The sequence below is a fragment of the Tribolium madens genome, unplaced genomic scaffold (genome assembly GCF_015345945.1).
Source record: "Tribolium madens isolate multiple individuals breed KSU strain unplaced genomic scaffold, Tmad_KSU_1.1 Scaffold_7;HRSCAF=85;Tcas5.2_LG10, whole genome shotgun sequence".
Taxonomy (NCBI): domain Eukaryota; kingdom Metazoa; phylum Arthropoda; class Insecta; order Coleoptera; family Tenebrionidae; genus Tribolium; species Tribolium madens.
Genome location: NW_025401050.1, coordinates 11,286,995 through 11,313,939, shown reverse-complemented (window position 1 = coordinate 11,313,939; position 26,945 = coordinate 11,286,995). Strand labels below are relative to the sequence as shown.

Genomic DNA, 26,945 nt, shown 5'->3' with positions numbered 1-26,945 from the left:
ATAGAAAATTAATAAAAATGATTTTATAAAAATGAATTTATTATGTATATAGTACAAAAGCAATTTTTGCGTTTACTTAACAACTAGTACAATATGTTTCAACTAAAAAAAAAGAGAACCTTAAAATAAATCCATCATTAGTGACCTAATCAGTACTTTTTACAAGGCTTTATTTAAAAAAAAATAAAAAAATGAAGTAATTATATAAATAAAAACTTACCAACTGGTTTAAATATACAGAAATTTGTGGCTTTTTTTTAAAACAACTATTGAAAGACGCTTAAAACTTGATCCCAACAACGGAATGTACTTAAAAACTGGTTTAAAAAATTACCTAAATATCTTTATCAAAAATATTAACAATTCTAAAATATATTGTCTTATAAAATTGTCAAAAATTACGATACGTACGCCCTCTTTGAGCGAGCGAGCGAACCTTTATTTTTTTCTCTCTCTCTAATATCTGAATCACAGACACGCTAACTAAATGAGAATTACTAAAATAAAAAATCCTAAATAATCGAATGTCATGTGATTGGAGCTTAAGTTGTGTCTCTTTTTTACGAATAATAATTAATAATAATAATAAAAATAAAGATATGTACATTGTTATAAAAATCTTACAATAACAACCATTCAAGGCACGTATTTAGTAAATTTTGGCATAATAATTCATCTCTCTCAAATATAAATCGCATCCGAGCCTTTATTAGTCTGATGTCCAGCCCCATATGTAGTATTCGGACTGGCTACATTCTCCGACCAATCCGAATTACAACTCCGGGGCGAACTCGACGACCAATGACCCGGACTTTCCGGACTCGGCGTTGGAAAATTATCCGGTAAGAGATCGGAATGTTGCGAGGGCGGAGTCAAATAATAATTCTGTTGTTGTTGTTGCTGTTGAAATTGTAAATTTCCATTAACCAATCCGGGATACGATGCCATCGGCATCTCCAATCCCGTTTGACTGAAATCAAAGCCCATTTGCAAATTCTGTGCTTGTGGCACGCCCCCATGTTTCTGTTGGGTAGCGGCACGCATTGCTGCTATATGGGTGGGGCTTGTGGGAAGCGAGGGGCGTGTCTTTGCCGGAGAAGGGGAACCGTTATAACCTTGAGGCGATAACGACATATTTGATTGCACGGAATGAGGCGGAGATTGATTCGAATAGGGCGGGCTTAAAGTATTGGCTTGTTGCAATTGATGTTGGAAATGGAAATTACCCAAATTAAATGAATAGTTTTCCAAGCCTACTAGACCGTGTAAATTATTCTTGACAACATCTTCATAACTCGGTGGTTGTTTATTGATTAAAGATTCAAGTCCTTGAGGTGTTAAACCCATATTTGAGTAAATTGATGCAGTGTCATAAGGACTGGGCAAATTTGTCATTGGTGATTCAACAGGACTTAAAGTTGAAGTTATCGAATCAACACTTTGGGGAATTTCTTGTTGTTGTTGTTGCTGTTGTTGTTGTTGTGTTGGTTTCTTTGATTTTTTCACACTTGCTTTACGTCGAATACTTCCAGTATTGATCGTTTCCATTTCGGGACTTGTCGGATCTAACGATGTGTTATTATTTTTACTCGGCCGTTTTGATTTTTGACGTTTTGGTACAATAACAGTCGGTTGTTGTAACTGTAATTGACCACTAGGTGACGCTGTAACAACAAAAATTAACAATTTTATTTTTTCAAGTCAAACTAACTTACTCATCATCGAACTATTGGGAATCACATTGACCATTTGTGGACTTCTTGGTACATGTTCATCCAAAAGTCGTACTATATCATGATGTAAACGTTCACTAGCGACATCTCGTGGTAATCTATCCATATGATCGGTGATTTCCCTATTAGCATAAGCTTCGAGTAGTGCTTTACAAGCTTGATATGATCCTTCTCTCGCTGCAAGAAACAATGGTGTTTCGTCCTAAAAAAAAAAACAAAATTTAAAACTCCACCCATTTTACTTAAACTCCACCCACCTTATCATCTTGTGCATCACGATTGGCTCCATGTGCTAATAGTACATTCACCGCTTCGACATTGTTTACAGCAGCGGCCCAATGAAGTGCTGTTTTTCCTGAATTATCAGCTGCATTAATATCAGCTTCAGCACTAATTAAATCTTGAACCATTCCTTCAATTGCTAGCCTTGCTGCTAGTATTAAAGGTGTTGTCCCTTCATGCATCCTAGCATTGAGATTAGTTGCACGATTACGTAATAAAATCTGGAAAACTCCTAATGCATCCGCCGCCACTGCTGCATGCAGTGGCGTTCGTCCTGTATTATCTTGTGCATTAGCATCAGCACCAGCATCAAGTAGGCGTTTTGCAGCATCAGCACGTGCATATCTTGCAGCTAAATGAAGTGATGTTTCACCAGTTTTATCCATTGTTGCATTTAACTCCGCCCCTTGTGCTACTAAATCCTGAATCACCGCCCCTGCTGAATCATCTTCATCATCTTCACCGGTATCCATACCACCACCACGTGTCGATGCTACCATAATGGGTGTCATACCACATGGTCCACGTGCATTAACATCACTCACATCACCTTGTGGTGGTGTTAACATCGAAATTGGTTTAACATCAGCTGCTTCTAAATGTTGTTGTGACCACACCCTTGGCTCCGCCTCTTCATAATCCGTAATACCAGTATGATCACTTGCATAACCCGTTTCAAGACCACGAAAACGTTTCGGTTGTGGCATATCGGAATCATCATCTGACCATTGTGGTACATGACCTTGTCCATGATTATCAATTTCAAGTGGTACCGATGGATGTTTACCCATATTACGTAATTCTTGTCCTTCAGGACCACGTCGACGACTCCGCCTACGTGGTCCACTATTAGCCAATGACCAACCTTCTGGAAACCATGTGATACCACTAGCACGTTTACGTTGCGTTGTTACAATCACTGCAATTGCGGCACTAAATGCAAACACTATTATAAATCCAAGGACGACATATTTTGCATTAGTGGGCGTGTCTAGATCGTCAATTATTCCACTAGAACCGTTAACTTGATAAATGGGAAATGATTGACTAAGAGTGTGTTTAGAGGCTTTAGCAGCGAGAAATTCAGCTGCGGCACTTGCAGTTTGAAAACAACTCTCACTACTATCGGATATTGTCGTACATTTTCGGTTATCAATCTCCAAGTAGACTATGACACCACTTTGTGTTTGTTCAGTGTATTTTACATGATGTTTTCTGGTATAGTAACTGTCAAAATTGCTGGGTTCTGAACCCATCCACGGGTAAATCATATCGCGACCTTCTTGATCTTTTTTCACTCGTACATTTGTACGTAATTGGTGGCTCGTATCACGTAAAAATGCGACTAAATTCTTCCGAAAACCTTGCATATCCATGAGAATAATCATCGAAATAACACCTTCGGCTAATTCAGGTGGTGCCTTCTCACAATCTAACCCATCCCAATTACATTCCGCATTATTACACCCATAATCACACAATCCATTTGCGTAGTGTTTCTGACAGTAGGCGTCGTAAATGGGATTACATGGTTGTAGTGATTTTTCACAATCACGTCCATCGAAAAGACACTCGGGATTATTACAATCTTCATTACAAATCCCATCCATGAAAACTTCCCAACATCTAGTCGACGCTGTACAATTCGCCCAAGGATTAATCCCTAATGAACAATCATTCCCATCAAATTCACACGCATAAGTGTTACATTCTTCATCACAACGTCCATTACCACGTTTCACTGGACATTTATTTTGATTACATTGTTGTCGTTGTTTTTCTAAATCTTTAGCATAGTAACTTGTAACATCAAGTGTTGGTATGACTGCACGTCCTAGACCACCGGGGAAAGCCCGATCGTAAATTTCACAATTTTTGCCGGTATGTTTCGGTGGACAATAACAAGCATAATCACCTAGTTTATCCTGACATATAGCATCAATATGTTTACATGGATTACTATCACATTCATTGTTTGTATCAATTTCACAGTTGGTACCATTTGTACCAATTGGACAATCACAGATGTAACCACCGCCATCTGAGATACGACAAACACCACCATTTTGACATGGATTCGAATCACAATCATAACCACTAAATTCGCAATTTTTCCCATAGAAACCTTCAGGACATGTACATTTATGACCGGCATGAATCGTTGTACAAACACCACCATTTTGACACGGTGAAGTTGCACAGAAATTAACTTTACTTTCACAATGTCGTCCCATAAAACCCAATTTACAATTACAATGATAATCATTAACTAATTGAACACAATCTAGAGTACCAGCATTCGAACAAGGATTTGAAAGACATTCATTGATATCACCTTCACATCGTGGACCAACAAAACCTGGAGGACATTTACATTCAAAACCACCAACTTTATCAATACAAGAACCATTATTATGACACGCCCCTGGACGACAATCATCAACATTAATCTCACAAATGTAACCAAGTGTACCCGATGGACAACTACATGAAAAACTATTAACTAAATCATGACATGTACCACCATTTTGACATGGATTTGGTTTACAATCATCGACATTTAATTCACAATTTTGACCTTGAAAACCTTTTGGACATTTACACGAATAGGAGCCAATCAAATCGAGACAAGTTGCACCATTTTGACACGGTGCTGAATCACATTCGTTGATTTCTTTTTGACAATATGATCCAGTATAGCCATCTGAACAATGACAACGATGTGAATTTCCTATATCTTCACATGTACCATTATTACACAATTTCTTCAATGGTACAACTTTACGTAAAGCTGCATCTTTACAACTGACCATTTCAACATCGCATACTTTACCAGTCCATCCAACACCACAAATACATTGATATTGGTTTTTGTTTTGTACACAAGTCGCTTGATTTTCACAAGGATTCGTCGAACACCAATCAACATACTCTCCACAATCTTTCCCCGTGTATCCATATGGACAATGACACGTATAGTGTGTTGTATGATCTTGACATGTAGCCCCATTTAAACACGGTGAACTATCACATAAATTGATACGATTTTGACAATTTGAACCAGTATAACCTGGTTTACAGGTACATGTGTACGAATTTATACCATCAATACATGTACCACCATTCATACAACTTGTTTCGGTACAATCTTCATCATTTGTTTGACAATTTATCCCAGAAAAACCCAATGGACATGTACAAGTATATGAATCGACGTATTGATTACAAGTTGCACCGTTTTGACACGGATTCGAGAGGCATTCGTCGATATCGATGTCGCATTGTTTACCTTCAAAACCGTTGACACAAAGACAGGTGTAGTCCCCAATATCGTCAAGACATGTTGCCCCATTCTGACACGGATCTGGAAAATTTTGAAGTTAGCTGTCAAATTGTCAAATTTAAAAATTCCAAGGTTTCATTATTACGGTTTTTGATAAACACACACTAACTGCTAGAAAATTACAATAGTTTGATTCTAGTAATGGCCGAATAACACTATTTTTGTTAATTCCACATTGTTGGATTATTTAAAATTGGAAAATAATTAAATGGTTTCACCCATAGAACTAAACCCTTGGAATTTTTTTGAGGTTATGTCATTTTTTTTACTTACGTGAAGCACAGTCATCCGTATTGATACTACAGTCTTTTCCTTCATATCCCAGAGCACAGATACAATGATACGACCCATTGGTATTCTTACACGTGGCCCCATTTCTGCACGGTTTTGACACCACACATTCATCGACATCTTGATCACAGAACCTTCCCGTATAGCCCCCACTACACGTACATGCAAAATCCTTATAATTCGAACTTGGTGTACATTTCGCATTATGTCTACATCGATTCGGTGTACATGGATCCAACTTATCCTCACATTTTCTTCCAGTAAATGGCAATTCACAAACACATTTATAATCATTGACTTGATCGATACAAGTACCACGATTTTTGCATGGATTTATTGCACAATCATCGATATTCGTTTCACAGTTGATTCCGGTGTAACCGGGTAGACATTCACATGTATAGGAGGCGAGATGATCGTGACAAATGCCACCGTGTTGACAAGGATTCGAAGCACATTCATCAATATTGATTTCGCATTGTTTACCACTGTAACCGGGGAGACAATGACAGATGAATTGATTGACGCCATCTTCGCAACTACCCCCATGTTTACAAGGGTTCGAATTGCATTCATCAACATCACTAAGACAACGTGCATCGTAATAGCCTCGAGGGCATTCGCATCGAAAACCGTTGATCATGTCAATACAGACGCCCCCATTCGCGCATGGATTTGATGCACATTCATCAATGTCATTCTCGCAATGTTTGCCGGTGAATCCCGGAATACACTCGCAGTTATAACTGAAAAAAAAAGCACAAACAATTATTACAGTTTCCTATAATTAAAAGTTAAACTTACTCCCTACTGTTAGCATGTAAAAAAAATAGTTCGGTTAGTGTGTTAGTAAATCGGTTATAACTAATGACTCACCTATTGATTCCATCCACACATCTTGCATTATTCCTACACGGATTACTGTAACATTCATTAACATTGATTTCACAATTCGGTCCTGATGTTCCCGCTTTACACAAACATTGATAACCATTAACCAAATCTTGACATAAACCACCATATTGACACGGATTCGATTCACATTCATTGATTTGATATTGACACAAATAACCGGTATAACCGGGATGACAAGTACAACTAAACGAGTTTTCACCATCGAGACATTCACCGTGTTGACATGGTGACGATTGACAATCATTAATATTTGTCTCGCATGATAAACCGGTGAAACCGGGTGGACATTCACATGTATAACCGGCAATTGAATCATGACAAGTACCACCATTACGACATGGCGATGAAACACAATCATCGATATTGATTTGACAACGTGAACCGGTGAAACCGATCGCACAACTGCATTTAAACGAATTGATGAGATCGTGACAGACGCCACCATTGAGGCAAGGCTGATCTTTGCATTCATCGATGTCGATCTCGCATTGTGTGCCCGTAAAACCTGCAAAAAAAAACATTATCAAATTTATTTTCCCCCTTCAATGAGACGCCCATGCTAACATTTCCATAGAAACAAACCGAAATATTGCATGTAACCATAGTAACAAAGAATAAAATGACATTGTGACAAGTGGCGGGTATGAAATTTCGTTTAAAATTATCCGAGTGTTGTCGACCATCTTATGAATTAAGTATAAACCTTTATGTATCGGTAACGGTTGTTGTGCAAGTCTTCTCTTGTAAACACGCCCAACCGCTTATGCTTTCACGATATCCATCCAACCTTCTTCGTCGATTCGTATTTTTCTCCTCCCACGTAGGAGAATACAACAATAAACGTTTTATATAAGAAAAAAAAACCAACGAATAATTACAATCAAATCTCATCACGCGACCTGTAATTGAATAATACGCCGCTTTAGAATCCGCGTTCAATGACACACGAATTGTTTAGTAAATTACAAAACCTGCTACGAACAGAGAGAAAAATAAATGTTTCGTTTTTGAGATTATTTCACGGAGCAAAGCGCATCGAATTCATTTGCATAGTGGTTTTCAGTTTGCTCGAGATACATTTTTATTTATTTTATTTGTTAAACGATGATGATAATTGGCCTCATTCTCATATAATAACGGGTGTGCGTACTTTTTCTTCGCTTGAATAATGCATGATAATTAAAATTTTGAAAAAATTGGAAAACGTTTCAAATGCACAGACACCACAGGTCGTGTCATTTCATCGACCGGTTTTCTGGTTTTAAAGCGGTTTAATTATCACCAATGTGCGACATTTTTCTCATTTTTAACAGGTACCAACTCACTTCTTTTTCGTTTTTCTTATGCAAAACGAGAAAGCTGCTGTTATTTCCGTCTAAACCGGAGATGAGAAAAAATTACAAACCTGATTTGTTATTACAAATTGAACAATAATTAAAACACTTCAATTAATTAGTTTGTTTGATTTATTTTCTCTCAAATAACCCTTTTTCCCATCCTGGACGAGTCGGTCGTGCACGAAACTTTGGTATTATTACCATAGAAACGTACGTAACCATGGTAATAAATGATGTTTTAGTGACAAAATGACATTAATTCCAGTGGCGAGTAACATTTTTTTTAATGGTGAATAAGATTTATTACTCTCTATCAAAAAATTGTTAAATCATTGCCGTCATTAATAACACAAGCTTCATTTTCCTTTCTCAAGCTTAAATCAAACCCGCCCATATCTCGTACCTCCGTAGGCAAAAACCGACCGATTCGTGTCCTACTGTTTGTAGCGCAAAAGCAGGTCGAAACATCGTTCACATGCCTCCAAAGTTCATCTAATTATTTAGAAAATATACAGTGCATGTCACACAAAAAATTGAAGAGGTCGGAAAAAGAAAAATTACTCACCTGGCATACAAACGCATCGAAACGTTCCAGGATCATCCAAACAGGAGCCATCATTGTGACATGGATGCGATTCGCATTCGTTTACGTTAGTCTCGCAACGGGGTCCAGTGAAGCCTCGCGTGCAATTGCATGCGAAACTGCCGGGGGTGTTGACGCAAATTCCGTCGTGTTCGCATGGTGAACCTTAAATTACAAAAAAAAAAAATCAAAGTGGCGTAGTTAAAACAAAAAATAAAACCATAGTAACAGTATGTTTTTTGTACGCCACTGAGAATTTATTCAGGTGGCTGCTGGTTTCTTTCCCAATTAAAATTCAATTAATCAAGTTTTAATTTAATTTCTAATTAAGTATCTGGATTTTAATCATCAGATACGATCGTAATGTTCTAACACAAAAAAGCCCGAACAGAAATTTATTCAAACACAACATACATAGATTCGAGATAAAAGTAATAAAAATGTACTTTTTATGATGCGAAAAATTTTAATTCATTGAGGTGAAAAGGTTGAGAGAAAATAGCGATAATTCCTCCCTAGAATGGCAAACTTAACAACGCACGAATTGTGCTAAACAAGATTCATCTCTGCAACCCTCTCGTTTTATGAAATTTCAACAAATTCACATTGTCGTAATTTTTCCCATCATTGTTCATTATTATCGGCTTCATTGTGCAACCACAAAAAAAATCCATCAGTGGCGTAGTGTTATTAGAGATATCCGACAACCGGTCATTATCCCACAAGTGGAAATAACTTCTTAAATCATTACATAAATTGTAACACAAAGTCCATGAATAATATTTAGTTGTACAGTACCAATATCAAGACTTTCTCTTCTTATTTTGAATCCGTTCGAAGATCATTAATCTTCGCGATAATCGAACGATTTATACTCGTAAAATTACGTCATTTGATCGAACGTAGGTGGTGTCAAATCCGGTCTAAGACACGTTTTCTTCCAACGAAAAATAAATTAAAATTCTGACATTGCAAATAATGCGCTCGTTTATTTTTTTTTGCACGACTTCTTAGATTCGTTGTGTATTTAAGACGACGGATTTCTTCGTGCGATGAGAGAGTTTCTCCGCTTCAACAGATATTCCATTAGCATAGAGTTTTTTCAAAAGAAAAACGTCGAAATCGGTGCCGTTAAGTGAGCGAAAATGAACGTTTTTCTTATTTAAATAAATGAAGCGATTGCGACACGAGTGTGAACGGTTTCGAGATTTTATTATTAAAAGAAAAAAAAAACATTTCTCAAAGTTCAACGACTTTTCAATCGTTAACCCTTTTTTCGGTTCCCAATATTCATAATAAATATTAACAGAACACGATTTAAGACTAATCCCTAATTCACAACTATTTTTGTTTTGTTTTTTTTGGAGCTACTAATAATTAACAAAAAAAAAATGAGGTAAATAACTGTAAGACTTAATATTGTCAAATTATTTTTTGAGGTCACTCAATTGAAATAAATACAATTTTCCTTGACGAGTCGATAATGACAGAAATTTAAGTTAGTTGCTATAGAAACATACTAAAATAAATGTGTAACTATGGTAACAAACAACGTTATGACATTTCCACCAGTGGCGGGGTAAAGATTTTTTTAAAAAGGTTTAAAAATGAAGTTCAATGAACCAAAATCTCCATCACTGACAGATGTAATAAACAAAAACCACTACTTTATTGATTAATGAAGAATAACGAGTAAAAAGTTTGTTACAAGAATGGTCATTAAAAATTTATGGATGTCTTAAAAATCTCGTTCTTTAACGTGTTCATTATACCAAACAAGACGAAATTCGAACAATGATTTTTATACAAATAGAGATCGATTTATTTCACGAAAAGCTTGCCGAATCGGTCAATAACACGAAATTCTTACCTTGTTCGCACTCGTCTATATCCTCGGAACAATCGATTCCCTTATATCCCGAGGCACAACTACAAGTATACGACCCATTTATCGGACTTGTATCACAAATCGCATCAGCATGACACGGATTACTTGTACATGCATCATCCAGATGACACAACAAACCTAAATAAAACAAAAAATAATTCAAGAAAATCCCTAAAATTCCACAAAATTACCAGTTTTCCCCGGCGTACACCTACAATAAAAACTCCCAACTCTGTCAATACAAGTGGCACCATTGAAACATGCCGCTCCTGCACAATCATCGATATTGACAGAACAATCAGGACCAGTCCATCCATTGACACAAATACACGAAAAACCACCAATACTATTCGTACACGTGGCACCGTTTTGGCACACTGATGGTCTCAAAGAACACTCATCGACGTCTTGTGTGCAAAAACGGCCCGTGTATGTCGCCGGACATTGGCACGTGTATGAATTGATACCATCGATACACGTGGCACCGTTTCGACATTGATGACCAGGACAATCATCAATGTTCTCTTCGCAGTTGGTACCGCGAAAACCTGAAAAAAAAAACGGAAATGATAAGAGCGATGAAATGAGATTTAGTGATGAGAGAGAGAGAGAAAGAAAGCGTGGGTTGCAGATAGTAACCGTGGGAAAAGCAAGGCGCTCTAGATACACACACGCCCATTTGCAACAATTTAACATTTGACATCATTGAAGCTAATTATCAATCAATTGATTTGAAAAATGCAACAAGTACGCGACGACTATGTTTTTTGACTAAATTTTTTTATTTTTTTATTTTTCAAGGGTCAGACACGATTCGACCGCTCGAAAACTTGATTCATTCAAATCGTATGCATCTCTGGTCGTTGTCGTGTGCGCTCCGAAGAGATGGTCATCGGTTTTTATACTCTCTAATAAACATGTCACCGCAGTTACAACAACCCAGAGAAATTATTATTATTATTTGAATGATACAAACACTTTTTTTTCTACAACAATAATTCACCCGAATCAAATAATTACATAGCAATTATTGAAAGTTCAACTATAAACGATGACCCCGTAATTACGCGATCGATTGGATTATTGACCGAAGAAATGTTATATGGATTCAAATTGAATTTAAATTAGATACTGACGAATCAACATGCCATTATTCTTTCGCTCAAAAATAACCATCTCCATGGAATTGCATAATTGTAACCACAACAATGAAAGTGACAATTCAGTTTCCATGGATGTGACTGTAAAAATAATTTGTAACGTAACTATGGTAACACATTATCAATGAATAGTAATATAATCGAAGAGTTTTATCATTTAATGTTAAAAAAAAAAAAAATTTTCTTTGTTTTGTGTTTGACGATGAAAACAAATTTTCCAAAAACAAGTCTTTCGATTGATAACACGTCAAGTGTTTTTCACAAAAAAAAAAACAATTTTTTTAAGGAATACTTATTTAAAACGATTTTCAGGGCTTTTTCATTGTTTTATTAAATAATAACCTTAAAATAAGAAATAAAAATCATTTGAACGAAAGACAAAAATTGAATGACAGTAGAAACCATGACTACCGTTTTGTTTTCTACATGTTTTACAACAGTTACTTGATTAATTTCAATTTCTTGAAAAAAAAAATGTTTTATTTTAAATCTAAGATGTTTCTAACGCAAACCGTATAGAATTTACGACGTGTAATATCTCCTATTTGCAAGCAACAATAAAATTTTACGATCTAGCTCTTACATACTTTGTTTCGTAAAAAATCTAAATTCCCGTTACTTTTTTGTTTTTTACCAATTTCCGCAAACCATCACACAAAAAAAAGTGATTTGTGCTATTTTTCATCTCAATTAAATTAATTTATACGAAATTGGGACCGACGGAATAAATAAAATCGTGAAAGGTGAAAGTGTTTTAATAACCGTGCGAGCGCGATAAAAATAAGAAAAATAAAAAGTAGCATGTATGTGTATTTATAAATATCAACTTACCTGTAGGACAATCACAGGTATATGTATGTTTGTCACGTTGGCGACATTGTCCGCCGTTCAGGCACGGACTGGGGTCACATGGTATGTACTCGCTTTCGCAGTTTTGTCCCGTATAGCCTTCGTCACAGGTACACCTGAAAAAAAATCGATTTTTTCAAGATGTTAATTGTCAAAATGACAAACAAACAAAATCATTTTTTCTTAAATGATAAATGAAAGTTATAAAAGGCGACAAAAAAATTTGTAACGGGTTTTATTAATTGACACAATCGACTTATTACAATAGCTCGAGGGAAGGTCGTGCCAATTCATTACAGTAGCGCCTCAGGTACTATTATTTACTTAACCGGATCTTTATTACTACTACAATCCATTATTATGAATGACAAAGAGACACAATTAAAAAAAAATAATATACAAAGTTTTTGGATTAAATTCTTTTTCGTCTTATAACAACCGGTTGGATATCAAACCGGCCGTGAGTGAATAATAGTTGATGTACATCCTTTTAAGGCGAAATTTAACCGGTCCGAAAACCGGAATAATTCACCCTTTCCCCATCCCGACGAGTCACCTATATCACACATTTTATCTAGTTGCTATAGTAACATACCGAAATTTTGTACGTAACCATGACAATCAACAATAATATGACATTACAACCAGTGGCGGGTAATTTTTTTTAATAAACCGGAACCATTAGTCAGAAAAAAATGCACATGATGCGTCATTACATTATTTCCCACGAATATTACGAAAAACCGGTCGTTTTATTTTACACGCCCCAACTTGAATTACAAAATATACAGTGTGATTTCGAACTTACGTATAACTACCGTGCGTATTATGACATTTGCCATGAACGCACGGCTTATGACGGCATTCGTCCTTGTCGTCCTTGCATGCAGGACCGGTGAATCCCGGAGCGCACGTGCATTCGAACGAATCGCCCACTGATGTGCATTTGGCGCCGTTCCTGCAAGGCTGCGAGGCGCAATGGTCTTCCTTCTCGCAGTGTTTTCCTGCAATCAATTTTTGGCGATTTTGAAATTGGCAAAAGTCGTAGTCGTAATTTTACAGTTCTATGCCCGAGGACATGAGATTTGAGCCAATATAATTATAGCTTTGGATTAGAATTGCGCCATTTGAAACGTTATTTATGGAAAGTTCTTTCATGATTATTAGAAATTACAATTTTTTTCGGTACTTTACCTGTATATCCTGGGGCACAGGAGCACTGATAGGCTTTCAAGGATCTGAGCGAACAAGTACCCCCATTCAAACATGGTTTTTTATCGCACGAATTTGCAATTGGTATTTCACATAACGAAGCACTAAATCCCAATGGACAAGCACATGTAAAACTCGGTGAACCACCGGCGGAAATTCGCACTGTACACGAACCGCCGTTTTGGCATCGTGGACCTGGACCGGTATGACAAGGGTTGAGATGTTGGCAGTATTCGCCCACGTATTTCGATGTACAACTGAAAAATAAATACATAATCATTGTTTGGATTGATTTACGAGCGTATAGCAACCGATTTAGATATTATTCGACGGTGATTAATGGAACGAAGAGTTGTGGAGGAGAGGATACTTGGTGATGATGATATGGCTCGCCAAACCGGCTTTTCTACCGATGTTTAATTGAAATGTGATCGAGTTGAGGAATTTTTCGACGAAAGAAGCGAGTGGTTGATAACAAATATACAAAAAAACATCCAAAAATCATTCAGGTTGCCATTGCAATTATGAAAAAAATTTCTATATACGATTGTAATTACTATAGCAAGAGTATGACAACCGAGAATTTATAATTTATATTTAAAAAATGTCCCTAGAAACGCTTGTAACAACGGTAACCTAATAAAAATTACTATAGTAATGATGAATAAATTCGGCAACAGTTGTCGAAAACTACAAAAACGATTATTATTATTTAAGAAATGATTTTATTCTTACATTTCAAACTTACTAGGCACAATTATTTTTATTAAATACATAGTAAAATTTTTTGCATGTTCCTGGTATTTTATCTTACTTGAAATTTTTCTCTGAGGGGCGAGTTCTACACTCTGTATAATTAAAAAAAAATATTTTTTTTGCAAATATCTCGGCTATTTCTGACCCAATATTAGAAATTCAATAACTACAAAAACGATTATTATTATTTAAGAAATGATTTTATTCTTACATTTCAAACTTACTAGGCACAATTATTTTTATTAAATACATAGTAAAATTTTAGAAAAATCTGTCGTCAAATATTCTATTTACTCATTGTTTTACAAAAAATTAATTATTATCCAAAAAGAATTTAGATTACAATAGTAACTATGAAAAAATTACGATTGCAACCTAATAAAAAAATAACTTAGTAACAAAAAATAGCCATGACAACCGATAAATAAACCTAAATACGGTTGTAACAATAGCAACGTAATAAAAAATTCCATAGCAACGATGAGTAAATTCCACAATTCGGAAACAAAAATCACTAAAAAGCCTATTTATATAATCATTTTTATTCTTATATTTCAAACTTACTAGTCACAATTATTTTTATCAAATGCATAGTAAAATTTTAGAAAAATCTGTCCTCAAATATTGTTTACTCATTGTTAATTAATTAATTATTATCCAAAAAGAATTTAGATTACCATAGTAATTATGAAAAATTACGATTATAACAATAGCAACCTAATAAAAAATACCGTAGAAACGATGAGTAAATTCCACAATTCGAAAACAAAAATCACTAAAAAGCCTATTCATGTAATCATTTTTATTCTTATATTTCAAACTTACTAGACACAATTATTTTTATTAAATACATAGTAAAATTTTTGAAAAATCTGTCCTCAAATATTCTATTTACTCATTGTTAATTAATTAATTATTATCCAAAAAGAACTTAGATTACCAAAGTAATTATGAAAAAATAGCTATGACAACCGATAAAATAAACCTAAATACGGTTGTAACAATAGCAACCTAATAAAAAATACCATAGCAACGATGAATAAATTCCACAGTTCGAAAAAAAAATCACTAAAAAGCCTATTTATGTAATAATTTTTATTCTTACACTTCAAAGTTGCCAGCAATTATTTTTATTTTTAATTTCATAAAAAAAATTGCAATACAGGATGCGCCAGAAGTCGCGCCCCAGGGAAAAATGCCATATTAAGGTATGATACCAAGAACATGGAGAAAATGTTTACCTATAAAAATTTCGAAGTTATGAGAGTTTAAATTTTGCACTTTGACTCAATTTATTTCTGTTGGAAAAATAATTTTCCAAGTTTTTTTTTTGCTACAGACTATTAGAAGAGGCTTTTATTGGCAAAATTTTGTACCTTTACTAAATAATTGTAAAAAAAAACAAATACATATAAGATCATCAGTATCATTAAATAGACATAAAAAATGTCAAATGTCAAAATTTTTTGACAAATAGAAATTTTTAAACATTTTTTGCATGTTCCTGGTATTTTATCTTATTTGAAATTTTTCTCTGAGGGGCGAGTTCTGCACTCTGTATAATTAAAAAAAAATATTTTTTTGCCAATATCTCGGCTATTTCTGACCCAATATTAGAAATTCAATAACTATGTGAATCTAGAGGCCCAGTTTGCGAAATTTATCGCAATAAAAAAAATAAACGTTAATTTTTCAAATTTTGCGTTGGAAGAAAAATAAAAATTTCTAAGAAAAATCCTCTCTCTCTCTCACTCTCTCTAAATCAATTGGTCGATTAGAGTGCCGACCGTGGGCCGTCGATGGGTTTATCTATTATCATGGTTGTACGCTTCAAGCACGAGCGGCACACCCATCATCGACCCATCGTCTCTCTCTTTGGTATTTTTTTCCAACCTCGTGTGTGTGTATTAAGTGAAAAAAGGGGCCAATATGTGCGACGGTAGCATCGGCAACATCGGACCATTCCGATTGGTCTCCATCATTCTCCATCTCTCTTTCACACATTGAAATGTTTATGTCGGAAAGCGGAAATAACGTGGAGAAGTTTGTGAGCATTGTACCAACGTTCCCACGAAACAAATCCGCTTCTGGCAATGTGTGGCTTGCTCGCTTGCGCGTACCAAAGAACGCAAAACAACACAAATTTTCTTCTATACCACGCGATATCTTCATTTCGTGCAAACAACCGACCTTCGAAATTAACAATGAAGAAAAAAGAATATTCTTCTTACAACCGACAATTTTGACAAATAACAGATATGTGTGATGAGTGATGAGTCAAGTTGTTGAACGATTCAAATCCGGTTCAAGTGGCTGATTGAAATAACCCGTTACCATTTCATCTTATAATACACAAAAACGTAAAATAACATATGGTAGAGCAAAATAAAAAGAGCTACGGGATATCAAGCAAGCGGTGAAAAGATCTTTCCAGGTTACTATAGAAATGACCAATAACTATGACAACGGTTGTTACAATAGACAAAATCACTATAGCAACCATGGATTTCTTGATTAATTGAAGGTAGTGACATCAGATCACGGTGGGAAATTAGACGTAAAAAGATCATCTTTCTTTTATCGACTCGAGTGTTATTATGATGCTTCAATGGACCCACATAAAAAAAAAACTAGATGGTTTTTAAAACTTGAAGATGGACGTCTCATTATAAACACGTTAACCTGAACTTGAATAGGTGGGGAGTTTGAATAGTTGACTCTTGAACTTTCTATCAAGTAATCAAATTCGAGCACTTAATTTATTGCAATTTTTCGGCGATTGGTTTGATAAATAAATTCGGCAACGTCGACCGAATTAATTAAACTTGATTGTCACAATCTTCTAAAATTAAACTCGAGTGTGGAGAGTTTTTTTTAACAGTACCACATGTTTGATCGTGAACATGTGTGCAAGTGAATAACAAACAAAACAGACCCCTTTTTCACACAAAAAACCGTAACAATATGTGAACAATATGAGAATTAAGAGTGTCATGATCCCGATGGATTTTCATTAAATAAAATTAATGATGCATTCATTCATACTCACTTGCAATAGGAATCGCCTTTCAGTGACGATACACACGTCCCTCCGTTTTTGCATGGACTAGGGGAACAGGAAACGAAAGCTGAAACAAAAATTTCACGATTTTAATCGAAAAATGACGCGTGACGATTACATAAGAGCGGCCTAGAATTGACACATCCCGGATGAATTCATTATGTGCCGAGAGTTGATGACACTTTGTTTCAATTTAAAAAAAAATAATAAAAAAAATGTTTATTTGCCATTCGAGTGCCGTAATGAGAAAAACACGGTTATAAATAAAACGCAAAGCGGAGAGAATTAGTCAGATAGTTGCCTTATTTCCATTTCGAGTATGGTGACTATAAGACGTCCGACATTTTTCTCTTATGGGCAAAGAATCTTAATTAAAACACCTGCGAATTAAACAACAACCAAACAAAGAAATTTTTGCAGTGGCCCTAGAGAAACAAAGAAAATCTAGTTGCTATGGTTTTCATGTTGACAAATTAAACATTTCCCCAATTTTGAACGTTTCCGTGGTAACAATCAATTGAATGGTGTTCATTGTCAAATTTTGAACATTTCCATGGTAACAATGATGATTTTGGGCGGGAAAAAGCCCACTTTCACCCTTTTTCATTAATTTTCGTCATGTTGCACCATTTTTCGTTTTGATTTATCATAATTTTTTTTAAAAGTTTGTGACTATATCTAATCTATCGTTTATCCATCGGAAAACGTTCTTTTATGTGTGATGTGTACTATACAGCTGTGTCGTGACGTCACACCCGACGTATTTTAAACCCCCCTTGTAACGGTCATGACAGGTGGTCTCGCCCTACGCGTACTTACATTCAAATCGCAACAATTTTTTTTCCCTCGCTATAATTTTTACGATGATTAAAATTCAAATTCCCTAGAGAAAGAACAAAGTGAGCGAGCTGGGAATACATCATAATATAGAAACACAACAACACTCACTATAGATGCAGATTGCGTGAACTAAATAACTGGTTTCATGCAACTTATTCTGAGAACTAAACTAATTAATAAAATATTTTATAGTTTATCGGTTCTTCCGTCAAATGATGCAAGAAACTTTTTTTCGCGACTAATTAAAATTTCGGTTTGTGTTCTCATCCAACGTTGAAATCTTTTAGTAAATTTGCGCGCTTTTCACACACAATAGCGCGGAAATACAACAGGTTTGTTACACTTAACAGTGCACATAATCCTCGCACTTAATTAACTACATCTTCATTACATTACAAGTCATCGATAACGCGATTTTCTTGTGTCAATTTGACTTGTTGAGTCACATTTCCGATGAATTTTTGTCAATAATCGGGTGAAAGCCCACAAATGTCATTTTATCATTTTTATCACCAAAGAAAGTGAATTAAAATTGTTAAAACCATGACAACGATGCATTAAAAACTATAGCAACGATGACAACAACTATTATTTGACATTAAAAACCATAGCAACGGATTTCTGGTTATTTTGCATAACTTGTGATATGTAAAATTTTCCCAGGATATCCCTTAACACATAATCAATTATCATTTTCCGTCACTTTCCATCTAATTTGTTTATAGGAGTATCAAGTGGCACTTGAGAAACTTATGTTTTGTTTACACTCCTCGCCGGAAGTGTGTTTTCTTCGGGGACAAATTAGCAATTTTGTGTGTGTAATTAGTGGTCCAGCACTGCAATAATTGGGATAAAATTCATCCGGCGGCGCCATTTTGCTCTCGCTCAAAACGTCAAAATTTTGATTTCATAGCCGTCTTTCTGTGTGTTAATTGTTGTTTTTGAGATTGTTGCAATTGGTCCTCACCTGTTGCTACATGCACGACGCCCAGGAATATAAAGGAGAACACAATAATCCGTAAATCGTAATCCTTCCAGTTGGTAATCCACATTTTCGTGTAAATTCCCACATGGGTCACTCCACTACACACACGCACCACTACGTGAGACACATTCTTCGCGTGATTTCGGTCACTTTTTCAGTGTTTTTCATTGAAAATTTGCGGTTTTTCAGCGATGAAAATACGCACAATACACGACCGACCACAGCACACTCCGTTCTGCTGAGAGGGGGCTTTGTTTGAGACGCGCCAAGATGGCCACCGGATGATTCTTGTATTCCTACGCCGATTTATCTCGCGAAATTCACCTCAAAACTAGTCAAATCAATGCACCAAAAACACAACACACACAAATTTTCACGTCTTGAAACGATTGGTACACAATTTATTATGCAAAAGTCCAAGAAACGGGAGATAATTGCGTGAGAAAATTTCTTCGGTACTACTTTTCACAGCAACATGTTGGAATGTCGGTGGTTCCCACACCGACCAATGACGGATTCAGGATTCAGATTTGCATTTTGGTACTTATCTTATTTACGGAAGAAAAATAAAAACACTGATTAGATTATTTCTATCACTTGAATCATTTGCAACAGGGGTTTTACCAAAACACTCAATTTCAAGACAATTGTTTGTAAAGGACACGTTCGTAACCATGGTTTTTTGTACCAAAACCAATCAAAAAATGACACAAAAAATTTAAAATTCGCGCCATTTAAATTTTTATTACTTATTGTGAAAATTTCCGGTTTATAATAACTTCAAGTTATGTAAATTTATGTAGTAATTGCTTCTAACTGTTATTTTCAGCGGAAAATCTTCACATGGTTATTTACAAATTTATTACTGGTTGTGGTTGATGGATTACAAGTTTTACAAGCTAGAAACACATGTAAAAAGACAAGTCTGATTGTTGTCTCACTTTATGTTTGATCAATAAATAAATCTTGAGGTGGTTTATTTCGAAATGAAATCGAATCAAGTCAATGTGGCACCAGCCGAAATCAATAAACAAATGTTGGAAATAAAGAAAAAAATCCAACTTTCCGGTAAGTGTGTAAAAAGCCCAATTCTGAGTAAAAATGAATTGATTAGAGGGCCAAAGAAAGGCAGCATTTGAAGACTGTGAAGCTGAACGAAAATCAAACATTGACGAGATTCACAAGCTCAAAAAAGAAATCAAAGAATTGGTGAAAGAATTGAAAGAAAAAACCCAATCAAGTGCTGCTCTCAAAACAACCAATAAGAAACTCGAATCAATAGTGGGACCAATCGACGAAAAAACCACTACCACAATCGAAGAAATGCTAGATTTGCAAATAATCGACAAATCAAAATCACTAAATTTGCTCAATTACAAGATTAAAAAGCGCGAGAAACTCCTCACCGACTTGGGTCAAGAATTCCAACTGTTAAAAACCGAGAAATCGCGCAAAGAAGTCGTCGAAAGAGTCGACAAACCGGCGAAAAAAGCCACTTGTGAGCTACAAAACAGCATTCATGCCGTTGAGGTGCAATTGAGGGAAGCAAATCACATTTCGGCCCGCTATAAAGACGTGAAAAAGTCACTGTTACGAGACGCGGCCCGATTTGAAAGCAATATTAAACGAATTGAGGAGGAATTGGAGTTGCAAAATGACGATATTAACGACTTGCAACAGGTGATGAATGAAGCGACGAGGAAGAGGAGCACAGCACGTGGACACCTTCTTCGAGAGGAGAAAAGCGCAATGTCAAGTGCCCATTCGAGAGAAAAACAAACAGTGGAAGGCCAAAGATTGGTAACTAGACGAAAACAAGAATTGGAATTGTTGGAGAAACGAATTTTTCAAGTTGCTAAAGTTGCAAGAGTTGTTGAGGAAATTGAGGAGGAGAATGAGACTCCGGTACCCCCGGAGGAGACTCTAACAAAGGCTTTCGAGGTTTTAAAGAAAGCGACAGGGGCAACAAATACGGAGGAAGTCTTACACAAGTTTAATATGCAAAAAGACACTCTAGAACGGCTCATTTTACTAAGAAAGAAATCGGAAGCTGAAAAAAAGCAACTGGAGAAGAATTTAGACGATTTAAACACTAAATTAGAGTTTTTCAAGTTTGCTGAAGTCAAAGAAACTGAACGAAAGTCAATCAAGATGGAACAAATCCAAAATCAAATCGAAAAAATACAAAACAAATCTCACAAAATCAAGAATTTGAAACAAGTGAAAGATAAAACAATTCAAACGATTTTGTTATCGGTTCAAGAGTTACAAATTTGTATAAATCCAGTTTCTGTGCCTAAAAACCAAGTTTTGGAAACTCTAAATTGTATTAAATGTGATTTGAAGGGTGTTTTAGGAAACCTTGCGGAAGAAATTGAATTGGAAGAAATTGAAGAGAAATGGTTACCGAGTCCGTACAGTGGGCTAGTTCGCAGGACTCCAATTCCCCAGACTGGGACTTCCCCGGCTCCTCCTCCACCACCTACAGGCTCCGAAGATGAGGACGAAGTCCCATCGAGGACTTATTTGAAACGTCAAGCACAATTAGTCGTCGATGCGAAATCTCGCCGTAAAAATATTCGAATTCCCGCCAAAAGAAACTAAATATAATACAAGTTGCTTTATTTAACAATAATTGTTAATAAAAATACAAATTTTGACTGAAAATGACGTTTCATAAACGCCAAGTAAAGTGTGAATAAAAACTAGTAAAAATAATTTCAGTCTCATTAACTACATACTTAAAAAATAAAGAAAAAATGAAAAAAAAAGTGACAAAATTAAATGTCCCAACTAATAATTACTGAATGCACCTGTATAGAAATGTCAAGGCCATTTATTACAATTCCAAATAAAAATTTCCCTAACTTTTTCTCGTTTTATATCACAACTTTAGTTGGATTACACTCATGATACACACACACGAAAAAAAAAAAACAATTGGCAGTGACTCATAACATTGGCAGTTATTTGATTAGCGAAAAAAGAATATCGGCCTCTTTGGCAAACTCGGAAGTTTTCAGTAGTTTTATATTTTTTTGTAATGTAGTCCAACTATTTCGCGTGCAAGGAACTGTCCCAAAAAACTGTGACCATTAACACATTTAACTACAATTTGTTTTTATTATTATTATTTACAAAGCACCGCCTCTTGCCATAATGGTCACATGAACACAATTTGATTGGTCAATCAAGTCATCCCGTTTCCAGGCCCCTCCCACTCGATCAAAAACTCCAGTTTTCCGCTAGGACCGACTCTTTTCGCCTTCACCGCAAACCTCTCGCCTGCTGCGATACGATTCGCTGCACCGAAATAAATATTCACCGAACTTTTCAAGTCGTCCATGTTGATTTCCGGTTCCTGTTTCACCGGACTCGATTTTGTAGTTGCTGGTGGCGCCACCTTCTCCTTTTCGGGGGGTTTCTCCGGTCGCTGTCTCAACCTAAAAAAAATCATTTTAGTTTTTTTTTCAATCTTAATTATATAAACAAATGAACCTCCGACCGTTGAAAGCGTACTCCCCTTGTACCCCCCTCTGTCCCGCCCACTCTTTCGAATCAGCTCTGACCGGCAGAACCGTCGCAGTTTTACTTGCAGTTTTCTCAAATCGGCTCCTCCTTAATCTCCGCCTCTTAACTTCACCATTGGGTCCTATAAAAATATCTTTTTCGCTCAATTGGCGTTTCTTCGGTCTCATTAATGGTTTTCCTGGTATCACAGCCGTTAAAGGTAGAGGTAAAGTAATAGTATCTTTGCTCCGCCTTTTTTTCGGCTCATCTCCGCCTCTTAATAACGTCAAAAATGGATTATTTTTTCCTTCGAAATCTTTCGGTGGTGGTATTATCAAATCAAGTGTGCTTTTCGATGATGTTTCATCACCTGATGTATCATTTAAATCGACTTTTTTCAACGGTTCCGAAAAATCATCGGAAAGTAATGAATTCGAACCGGATGCTGGTGGTGTAGGCGGTGCCGAAACTGAAGTAGGCGGAGTCAATGGCAGTGATTCACTCTTATAACCTTTACTATCTAAACTCAAACGTGTTAAATAACCACCTTCTGACTCCTCATTGGTCGTATTACGTCGTTTGCCACGCCTTTGACCGGTTATATTCGAAAATGGGACGGTTTTTTTCGCACAACCGGCTAATAAATGTGGTAATGGCTCCTCCCTTTCAGGACTAGGACATGGCGAATCGGTTTCAGATGGATTACCATTTTGTTGATAAGACACACCCATCATAAGAGCACGCATATGATTATCACATGGTACGACCACGCCCTCGGATGGTGTTAGAAATTGTAAACGACGATTGCCTTGCCACATTTCACGAAGCTCCTCCTCCGAAACACGCCCAATAAAATTTAAAGTTACTGTTGGAGCTGGTGGTGGTAAACGTACACGAAGTCCCCATATTGTAGTACGTTTTTTAATTTCACGACCACATTTAAAACGATTTCGATTGTTTGTGAGAACTGAAAGGATGTTGTCACGACGTTCTGATTTACTTACAGAAATGATCTAGAAAAATTCGAGTAAGAAAAATTGTATCAAAATTGGGGATTTTTTCGCACCTTTGGTGGTAGTTGTAAAGCGTGCCAATTATCATTGATATAAGGTATTACAATCGTATCCAAATCATAGTATTTTTTGCTATTGTAAGCTGTTAGATTAAAAAGCATCAAATGGACAAGATCGACCCATTTCATTTCTAAACGTCTCAAAAACTCTTTTCCATGATTACAAATCGAACAAACAAACACATAAAACCTTTAATTATTCAATTAAAAAAACACAAACAATACAATTTTTGTCTATTTACCTGTCTCCACAATATAAAGGATATTGAAGACAATCCAAACACCTCTCATGAAACCATTGCTTACACCTCGCACATTGTAACATTTGTTTGTACCATTCACCGTTTTCTCCACAATAACAATAAGTATGTTCGGCGTTAACTCGATGATATGTATCCCATGTAAGCGAATTTACCTGAAATTTTTAATATAAAAATTATTGAGAAAAAAATAAAAAAAGCAAAACTCACATCGTAAGGTAATACTTTTGTAATCGGAGCAATAAAACGACTATCACTACTCGACGAAGCCGCATTTCGAGATTCTCGCTTCAGATGCTTCGAATCGGCTTTTTTCAGTCTATGTGGTTCGCTGCTTGTACATCTTTTACACATCCATACTGAATCTTGAAAAAAAAAAAGAGGAATTTTCAAAAAAAACTAGAAACTTTAACACTCTCAAGTTGGCATTATCGATTTTCAGTTCACAAATGACTTAAAACCATAGCAACCTTTAGTGGTCAATTGTAAAAAATTCGACAGTTTTTACCATAGCAACCGTTTAATGGCCAAAAATCATTTTTTTTTAAAATTGACATTTTTATAAAACGCAATAAAATGTCAGTAAATATTAAGAAAAAATACTATTTTTTTAATGTAGTTGACAGTGATTAAAATTAATTAAATAATGCTAAAAACTACGAAAACTATTACACAGTTTTTCTTATTAGTTAATTAAATTACAAAATCAATACATTTTCTTTTCATTCTTCTACAAAACTGTCCAAAAACTGAACATTTTTTTTTTTCAGGATGGCATAATCAATTTTGACAATCAATTAACGTAAAAAACCATAGCAGCGATAATGTGTTTTAGTGTTTTTCACAAAAACTTTCTATTTTCCTTTAGATTTTTTATAGGATATTTAAAGACGACATTTTCGAAATTTCTTACATTGAAACATAAAAATAAGTATATATTTAAAACTTGTAATTACTAAAAAAAAAAAAAAAACAAAACAAAAAACTAAACGATAAATTACAAAATTAATACATTTTCTTTTCATTCTTTGTCAAAAAAGAATTTTTTTTCACAAAAGTGTCCAAAAACTGAATATTTTCTTTTTTTCAGGTTGGCATAATCAATTTTGACAATCAATTAACGTAAAAAACCATAGCAACGATTATGTGTTTTAGTGTTTTTCATACAAATTTTCTATTTTCCTTTAGATTTTTTATAGGATATTTCAAGACGTAATTAAATCGATATTTTTGAAATTTCCTAGATTGAAACACAAAAATAAGTAAATATTTTAAATCTTGTAATTATTAAATAAAAAAAAAAACAAAAAACTAAACGATAAATTACAAAATCAATAGATTTTTTTTTATTTTTTCTACAAAACTGTCCAAAAACTGAACATTTTCTTTTTTTCAGGTTGGCATTATCAATTTTGACAATCAATTAACGTAAAAAACCATAGCAACGATTATGTGTTTTAGTGTTCTTCACAAAAACTTTCTATTTTCCTTTAGATTTTTTATAGAATATTTCAAGACGCAATTAAATCGATATTTTTGAAATTTCTTACATTGAAACATAAAAATAAGTGAATATTTTAAATCTTGTAATTACTAAACGAAAAAAACAAAAAACTAAACGACAGTAGAAACCATGACATCATTTGATTTTCTGGCAACTCGATTAAAAATTAATAATTAGTTTAGAAAATCATCAATTTCCATAAAAATAAGTGGATTTTTTCTAAATTATGTGCACACACAAGGTGATTCTTAAACCCAAGAATTGCAAAAATTGTGAAATTTAAGCGATAAAAATGTAATTAAGACGACATTATCTGATACGAAACGTAGGAATTTATTCAAGAAATTTTCATTACTCAGAAAATCAACAAAACTTGTTTGCTTCAAGTTGGCATTATTGTATTGAAACAACAAAAAGCGATATCAAAAACCATAGCAACGATCAAATATTTCAGTGTTTTCATAAAAAATTGTCAATTTTTTAAATTTGACGGACAAAAAACCATGGCAACCTGAGAAATTTATCAAAAAAAAAAAGAACAACACAGTAGGCTATTTTTTCAATCTGTCATTTGTCAAATTTATTAGGGGGGCCCCATTTACCTTCTTTTTGGCATTCGTTGGGAATTTCGGGCTGATGACACTTGCGATGGTATCCCCTGCCGCATTTATCACAGACTGTGATTTCCGTGTTGTTTTTGGGCGTGGATTTCTTGCAAACGACACACAACAAATCCTCCTGTTGTGGTTGACTCAATTTGGTCAAATCCTTGAAACTTGACCAACTGTCTGTATTATCTCCGAATTTAACAAGACATCGTTCTCTCGCCCCATCCACTTCGACCACCGTTCCCAGATAGTACCTGCCGTCCTTCTGTTTGAGTAGCACATCTTGGCCGGGCCCGAAGTCGGCCTCCTTGGTAGTGGAGTCGGGCTCCGAGAGCTCGGCCTTGCGGCTCTTCGATTTGGGGCACGCCATCACAGCCCAGTAAGACGACATGCGTCCCCAACTCTCATCACAGCCCCTCAACGTCCAAGTCCATCGAGAAAGACTGCTTTTGCGGCCATTAAAACGACTGTTTGGTCAAAGCGCGCCAAACGGATTTCGCACAAATCCGACGCACTTTTTACCGAGAAAATCACACCAAAGGCACACAACAACTGTGGTTTTGCACGCAAAAACCACAAAACGACACACTTTATTCAATTTAAACGAGATTTTACGCGATTACGTTCAAAATTAACGACATTTTCACACGATGACACTTGGAGGAAGAACAGGGGGCGCTGCGGACACAAACACAAAACCACACCAATACCAACCACAACAATTTTCACACCAAAAAATACACTTAAACCGCGACA

At 35.4% G+C, this 26,945-nt stretch overlaps 3 protein-coding genes across 4 annotated transcripts; 1 reads left to right on the top strand and 2 right to left on the bottom strand.

Annotated features, from left to right (window-relative positions):
- Nucleotides 1–21: 21 nt before the first annotated feature.
- On the bottom strand, nt 22–19,580 carry LOC123010148 (neurogenic locus Notch protein). The gene is made up of 13 exons (XM_044406848.1): nt 19,218–19,580; nt 17,399–17,477; nt 13,576–13,850; nt 13,190–13,385; nt 12,364–12,497; nt 10,564–10,920; nt 10,355–10,510; nt 8,467–8,649; nt 6,526–7,069; nt 5,632–6,395; nt 1,991–5,379; nt 1,716–1,935; nt 22–1,664 (listed from the first exon to the last, which is right to left on the bottom strand). The coding sequence occupies exons 1-13, from the start codon at nt 19,300–19,302 to the stop codon at nt 682–684; spliced, it is 7,365 nt and encodes a 2,454-aa protein (XP_044262783.1). The 5' UTR covers nt 19,303–19,580; the 3' UTR covers nt 22–681.
- Nucleotides 19,581–19,711: 131 nt separating this feature from the next.
- On the top strand, nt 19,712–22,311 carry LOC123010151 (myosin heavy chain, clone 203). Of its 2 annotated transcripts, XM_044406851.1 has the most exons (3): nt 19,712–19,775; nt 20,065–20,303; nt 20,350–22,311. In XM_044406851.1, exons 2-3 carry the CDS (start codon nt 20,222–20,224, stop codon nt 21,837–21,839), a joined length of 1,572 nt encoding a protein of 523 aa, XP_044262786.1. In that variant the 5' UTR covers nt 19,712–19,775; nt 20,065–20,221; the 3' UTR covers nt 21,840–22,311. The 2 variants fall into 2 exon arrangements, with proteins under 2 accessions (XP_044262786.1, XP_044262785.1); XM_044406850.1 differs by lacking the exon at nt 19,712–19,775 and having other exon boundaries at nt 19,825–20,303.
- Nucleotides 21,841–26,870, bottom strand: LOC123010150 (PHD finger protein 19). The gene is made up of 6 exons (XM_044406849.1): nt 26,184–26,870; nt 24,288–24,442; nt 24,060–24,232; nt 23,812–24,007; nt 22,734–23,758; nt 21,841–22,678 (listed from the first exon to the last, which is right to left on the bottom strand). The coding sequence occupies exons 1-6, from the start codon at nt 26,578–26,580 to the stop codon at nt 22,426–22,428; spliced, it is 2,199 nt and encodes a 732-aa protein (XP_044262784.1). The 5' UTR covers nt 26,581–26,870; the 3' UTR covers nt 21,841–22,425.
- Between the last annotated feature and the right edge of the window lie 75 nt (nt 26,871–26,945).